Source organism: Saccopteryx bilineata, chromosome 2, assembly GCF_036850765.1.
Source record: "Saccopteryx bilineata isolate mSacBil1 chromosome 2, mSacBil1_pri_phased_curated, whole genome shotgun sequence".
NCBI lineage: Eukaryota > Metazoa > Chordata > Mammalia > Chiroptera > Emballonuridae > Saccopteryx > Saccopteryx bilineata.
In genome coordinates, this window is record NC_089491.1 from 337931454 (window position 1) to 337938438 (window position 6985).

General features: G+C 45.1%; 1 protein-coding gene across 2 annotated transcripts in view; it reads left to right on the plus strand.

Annotated features, from left to right (window-relative positions):
• Positions 1-6437, plus strand: part of LOC136323430 (leucine-rich repeat and guanylate kinase domain-containing protein-like) — a 110286-nt gene extending 103849 nt beyond the window's left edge. For both annotated transcript variants that reach the window (XM_066255267.1, XM_066255268.1), the window contains exons 19-20: positions 748-899; positions 5434-6437. In XM_066255267.1, the coding sequence (XP_066111364.1) occupies positions 748-899; positions 5434-5588 (307 nt within the window). In that variant the 3' untranslated portion in view covers positions 5589-6437. The remainder of the gene's footprint in view (positions 1-747; positions 900-5433) is intronic.
• Positions 6438-6985: the final 548 nt, after the last annotated feature.

The window sequence follows — 6985 nt, forward strand, 5'->3', positions numbered from 1 at the left end:
TTCTCTCTCCTTGAAATATCAGGAACCGCTGTACATAATTCCACTTGATTCTAAAGTCCTAGAAATTAGGATCTGTGCTTTACTCATCTTGTTTTATACTCCAGCACCTATCACAATGCCTTATTCTCAGTAGGTATTCAGTTATTTATTTTATTTTATTTTAATTAAGTGAGAGGCAGGGAGATGGAGAGACAGACTCCCACATGCGCCCTGACCGCAACTTCTGTCTGGGGCTGTTTGCCTATCTGTGGCTGCTGCTCTGTTACTCGGCAACCAAGCTATTTTAGCACCTGAGGCGAGGCCATGGAGCCATCCTCAGCGCCTGAGGCCAACTTGCTAATTTGAGCCATGGCTACAGGAGGAAAGAGAGAGAGAGAGAGAGAGAGAGAGAGAGAGTGGGGAGGGGTGGAGAAGTAGACAGTTGCTTCTCCTATGTGCCCTGACTAGGAATTGAACCCAGGACTTCCACACACCAGGCCAAAGCTCTCCTGCTAAGCCAACCGTCCTGGGCCAAGTTATGTTTTGTATAATGGATGAGAAGTTCACGCTAATATGTACAATACTTTTAAGTTGGTTGGTACATAGATCTTCCTACAGATACCTTTGAAAACTTGAGCTTGACAGAGACTTGTTTGGAAACTACTGACAGGACTTGATGAACATAGCCCAGGGAAGGCATGAGCATAGGTTGAGTGGCCATTCGTAGTTTTCCATCTCACAGATATTATTCATTGTTTTTATTTTCAGACACAAGGTTTCCCATGCTTTCATGAAACATTCTTCACTGTTTCAGGCCAGTTCATGGTCAAAAGACTTGCCTTTCAATCCTCCAAAGTACAGTGTCTATTTACACCCAGGAACAGAAATAAGTGATGAGAAGGAAGATCAAGACCTAAAAGGTATGAGTCATTCTACATTTGGTTCTCATGTAAATAGCAATATTATAATTATATGTACTTATTACTCTTTTTCTGATGGTTACAGATTTTTTTTTAATTAAATGAGTGTTTTAAGTCAGAATCTCTCCTTGCAGGTAGGGTGTTATTTGTCTCCCATTGCTATAGATGAAAACAAAGTTGAGAAAGGTCAGGCCTGACCAGGTGGTGGTGCAGTGGATAGAGCGTCGGACTGGGATGCAGAGGACCCAGGTTTGAGACCCCGAGGTCGCCAGCTTGAGTGCGGGCTCATCTGATTTGAGCAAGGCTCACCAGCTTGGACCCAAGGTAGCTGACTTGAGCAAGGGGTTACTCGGTCTGCTGAAGGCCCACGGTCAAGGCACATATGAGAAAGCAACCCATGAACAACTAAAGTGTTGGCAACGAAAAACTGATGATTGATGCTTCTCATCTCTCTCCATTCCTGTCTGTCTGTGCCTATCTATCCCTCTCTCTGTCTCTGTAAAAAAATAAATGAAAGGTCAGGAATGCGATGGCTGCTGCTCTGCCCACCTGACCACACTGCCAGCAGGGATCTTCTAGGGCGAGGGGCACATGCTGTCTGGAGGAGAGACGACTTGGGCTCCATCTTTGACAAGTTAGGCTCCTTTTAGTGAAGGTGAGGGAGCATGGGGGGCTTCAGGCTCTTGCTTGGTCTCCTGCTTAGGAAATCCAGCAGAATCTGATGGTGTTAGGTTTGAAGACTCTTGCTCAGTCCCCCTACTTCAGCCTTTCCTGCTGTTTCTCGGGGCCTCAGCTGTTATTCTCTTGTGTTCTTCAGTCACTAATCTCTGGCCCCAGGCATCTGCACATCTGTCGCCCTCTTATGCTTTTCATGAGCCGTGTCCATGGCTTCCCGTGGCTTTCCCTAAAGAGACCCCAGCTCTACCCCTTATGAACTCCAGTAAGTCACACAGATACCACGCAGGCAGCCTACAGAGGTGAGAACATTCCTCTAGTCCAGGGGTCAGGGACCTATGGCTCGCGAGCCAGATGTGGCTCTTTTGATGGCTGCATCTGGCTCACAGACAAATCTTTAATTAAAAAAATAATAACATTAAAAATATAAAACATTCTCATGTATTACAACTCATTCATTTCCTACCACTCATGTTCATGGTTGTGGGTGGCTGGAGCCAATCACAGCTGTCCTCTGGGACAACACCAAATTTTTATTGGATAATGTGTAATGTACACGGGTCATTGTATGGCTTTCATGGAATTATATTTTAAAATATGTGGTGTTCATGGCTCTCTCAGCCAAAAAGATTCCCGACCCCTGTTCTACTCTCTAGTCCACAGGAGCGAACTGGGGACCTGGCCTCAGTTCCTCAACCCACCAGAGGAACAGGGCTGAGGTAAAAGTTGAATAAAAACACCTTGAGGCCCTGGCCGGTTGGCTCAGCGGTAGAGCGTCGGCCTGGTGTGCGGGGGACCCGGGTTCGATTCCCGGCCAGGGCACATAGGAGAAGCGCCCATTTGCTTCTCCACCCTCCCTCCTTCCTCTCTGTCTCTCTCTTCCCCTCCCACAGCCAAGACTCCATTGGAGCAAAGATGGCCCGGGCGCTGGGGATGGCTCCTTGGCCTCTGCCCCAGGCACTGGAGTGTCTCTGGTCGCGGCAGAGCGACACCCCGGAGGGGCAGAGCATCGCCCCCTGGTGGGCAGAGCGTTGCCCCTGGTGGGCGTGCGGGGTGGATCCCGGTCGGGCGCATGCGGGAGTCTGTCTGACTGTCTCTCCCCGTTTCCAGCTTCAGAAAAAACAAAACAAAACAAAAAAACACCTTGATACTGTCTACTTTTTAATGTGGCTTTTTCTTGATTGGGCATTCACTTGGTTGCTGTAGGCCTTTGGCTGATTTTCAGAGCTCCTGTAGAGCTATTTTCTAGTCTCTAGTTGTTTAATGCTTCCTTAGGGAATTGAGGTCTGGAGCTTTCTGGTTTACCAATGTCTTTCCTTCCAGCCCATGTACTTTGGTGGTGGGTTTCTGATCAATGTCATCACACCGCTGGCTCTGGGTCAGCTAAACTCTCATGTCTTTTCCACATGAACTGTCAAACCATGTTTCTATCATACAACATATGCACACTGGACTTCTTATGTAAATATAACTTTTATTTTTATCTTTTTGTCATTTCGGTTTCAGCCCCACATTCTGGCTTGGGGAAATCATGTTGGGCCTTGATTCACTTGCCATAGTTACTACTTGTATAGATTTCTGTAAAGCCAGCAAGCATGCCACTTATGCCTTTGTCATGGTCACTGCCAACAATAGGACCCAGGACTTGGCCAAGAGTAGCATCCCATAACAGGTCTCCGCTGACTCATTTCCAGGGAAAGTCTAGCTGGTATGTGATTCTGTTACCAGCATTGGGATTCTTGGGTTTCCCAAACAAGAAATAGAGAGGGAACCCCAGAGAAATCTCCAGGCAGATTTTATTAAGCTTATGCTTGAGCACAAGGGAGACAGCACAGAGGAAGGGAAGGTCTTCTAAACTGGCTCAGGGGACGGGCTCTCCTTGGCTTCTCTCTTAAGCTGGGGCCTAAGCAGCCTTGCAGGAAGAGACAGGTTGAAAATGGTGGGCTTGTAGAATTTTCCACATCAGGGAAGGTAAAACAAGTGGTTAGAAGAGAGAGAAAATTCTGCACTTTTTTGAGCAAGAAGTAGAGAGGTAGTGACATTCTTGCGGTCAGCTTATCCTTCCGGCCATCCTGGTCTTAATTCGGCTTCCTGCCCACCCAGTATTTTTCCATTCCCTGGGCCCAAGTCCCTGTACTGTCTCAATTCCCACGCACATCTTTCTAGTGTGTTTACATGAGAAACTTTGGTACATGCCTTGCAGAAATCAAGACACGTTAGGTCACTGGCATTTTCTAACTCAGATGTCAGCAAGCTTTCTGTAAAGGGTCAGACAGTACATGCTTTTGGCTTTTATGCATCTCATGATCTCTTTTTTCAACTACTTAACCCTACTGTTGTAGGGTGAGAACAGCCATGGGTGACACATAAATAAATCGGTGTGAGTTCGGTTCCAGTAAACTTGACTAAAACAGGCTTCAGACCATGTTTGGCCTATGGGCTATTGTTTGTTTGACCCCTGCCTTTGTAAAAGGGTAATCAAGTTAATCTGAAATAATAATCTTTCTTCACAAATCCTTTTCAACACTTACCACTCACTACAGTATTTTCTAAATACACAAAGTATTTCTTTAATAAACTCGAATTTGCTAAGGTGTAAATATTTGTTCCATTTTCAGAATGGCAATATTACTTGAATCCAGTACTGTTCTCACTGGCCATGAATCCTCTAAGACCAGACACTCTAAAATTACTTCTGGAAGTTATGCCAGCATCCTGGGAAACTTGAGCTGATTGAGAAAGAAAGCCCAGTTTCTACTCTTGTCTTTCTTCTTCGGGGGCTTTATTCTCTTAATATACTTTAATTACCCTTTCTGATTTAAAAAAAATATCTTGATGGATGGCCTGACCTGTGGTGGCGCAGTGAATAAAGCATCAACCTGGAATGCTGAGGTCACCGGTTTGAAACCCTGGGCTTGCCCGGTCAAGGCACATATGGGAGTTGATGCTTCCTGCTCCTCCCTATTCTCTTTCTTTCTGTCTCTCTGTCTTTCTTTCCCCTCTCTAAAATGAATAAATAAAATCTTAAAAAATATATCTTGATGGTAAAAAAAAAAAGCTAAGCAAATAATGAGCTTTTTCTTTTTTCTTCTTCTATTAACATGATATCTCTCTCAAGCACTGTGTCATTTTGTCTGACTGTAGCTTTAAAAGGTCCATTTTTGCCTCTAACCTTTTGGATTGCTTAGGTTTGCCCACTAGATTGAGCCTTCCTCAGCTTGTGATGAAGAGTCACTCCATTTCTCACTTCCATGACTATCCTCTGCCTCACTTTCTCTGTCTCTACTCCGCTGCCTTCTCCCCAGTGAGAGTTCAGCTTATTCTGTGGCCACTGTGCATCTGTCTTCAGTCTCTGTCATCCAGACTGGCTGAAAACAGCCCTCCAAGGACCCTCACTCCATGGCGCTTCCTTGGTGAACAGACCAAGCTTAGAGGACGTTAGACGAAGTTTCTCTGGGAAGGACTATAGGGTGTGTGTGTGTGTGTGTGTGTGTGTGTGTGTACGCACACACATGCATATGCTAGGTCTACTTATGCATGACTGTGAAAGAATATAGTAGCAGGTGTTACAGTGGCTGTGAGCAGGGTCGAAGAGCAGCGTAGGAACTGCTTGCTATAGCAACCTTCTGGTCATTATGCACGTCTACACGACTCAAGGCTTGTCCAGCCACGCACGTGCTATATTCTGAACCTCATCCTCTGCTGTTCTTGTTTGGATGTCACTTATTCCTTAATGGTTGTTAAGAAATCGTTCTAGATATTATTCCGGTGCTTACATCATGCATTGCTTATTTTCTTTGTTCAGTGTAGCAAGGGGTTAACTCTATGTGCTGTTCCGTTTTCTCTCCATGTTTTATAGCGCTGCAGAAATCGCTACTTCAACACGAGAAGAGGGCTGTCCAACACAAACGACACACGCTGCCATGCATGGCTCGCCCGAGCTCCAATACCAAACCCACCATTCCTCCGATCCCTCAGAGCGGCAAGTATACCTCACTAGACAGCTGGTCGTAACACAGACAAGCCTGCTCCGTCATGTCCTGAGCCACTGCCAAGCCTGGCCATGACTCCTGGCTCTTTCTTACACAGCCAGCTACCTACAAAAGAGTGTTCTCTCCGCTTCATTCTCTCAATCATTTTTCTTTTGTGATTCTCTGAATAGCATTTATTGTTTTTTCTTTGGTAAGTTAGCCTTAGCTTTCAGAATGTAATTTCTGTTTTCCCCATAGCTATTAATGACTTTTCCAGCTGTTTCCGGCTTCGAAATATCGGCTAGCAAGCTCTCCCAGGATCTCAGTGTTGCTGTGTGCGTAGTTATTTTTGCATAGATCCAACTGGGATTGTGCTCTTGAAATTTCAAGAATGTGCTTTTATAACATGAACATATAGTCTAGGGAATTGAAGTATTTTATCCTTCTGCTTACGAAAGGATTGTAGAGTTCCATTTAACTGTGACCGACACGGTATCCACTGCATCTCTCAAAGGGAATTCATTCATGTAATTTTTCATAGTTTTTTACTAGCTTTAGCAATATGAAGGAACAAAAAGTGTCAGGTACTTTTTTTTTTATCTCATCCTTGCCTGACTCTGACTGTGTACTGTCTGTCATTAGAAATATTTTCTATGCATACCATCTTAGTGGTTTCACTACTTGCTGTTTGCAGAATAATATATTGTATAGTTAGAGGTAAGGCTGGTATTCAGCTGCTATGTGCCAGTAAGATTCTCCTGGTTGTTAAAACAGTGAAATATACCCATTTGTATTGGTAAATGGTCTCTCTGTTGAATTCTCCTCATGGAGACAGAAGCCTTCACATAGTATTATACTAATTGTTATATATCTTAAATATCCAATTGGGATGTAAACCGATTTGCAGAGGCTTCTGTCTTCCACCATGCCCTGTTCTCAGCCGGAGCTGGTTCAGGTTCTTTTCCTGGGGTGGATGGGAGGGGGTGGGAGGGGGAATGTGGAGAAGACGAGGCTGAGCAGGACTAGGGAGGCAGTCCTCTCTGGAAAGGGGGGGAAGGCAGAGAGTGAGTCGCTGTGCCCCCCAAATCTTAAAGAAAGAAGAGTTTAACTTTCACAAGTATCATCTAACCCCTTAAAAAGTTATTATGAAATATTTTAGATGTACTAAAAGATATAAAAATAACAGTTACAGTTTCAGACAGCATGCAGGAGACGCCCTTTTTCCCCTGCGACTGAGAACAGCTCGGATCCTGGAGATTCTATGTAAAACACATATAAGAAGACAGAGAGGAGGCAGGAAGAAGCGAGATCAGCTGGGGACCTCAGGGCCTGAGGAATGAATGGCGTAGTGGGGCGTTCCCTAGTCTCCCTTGTTGCTTCGAACAGTCTGAACTGGGTGCTGGAGAAGCCCCAACCCCAAACACCAACAGTGCGGACAGC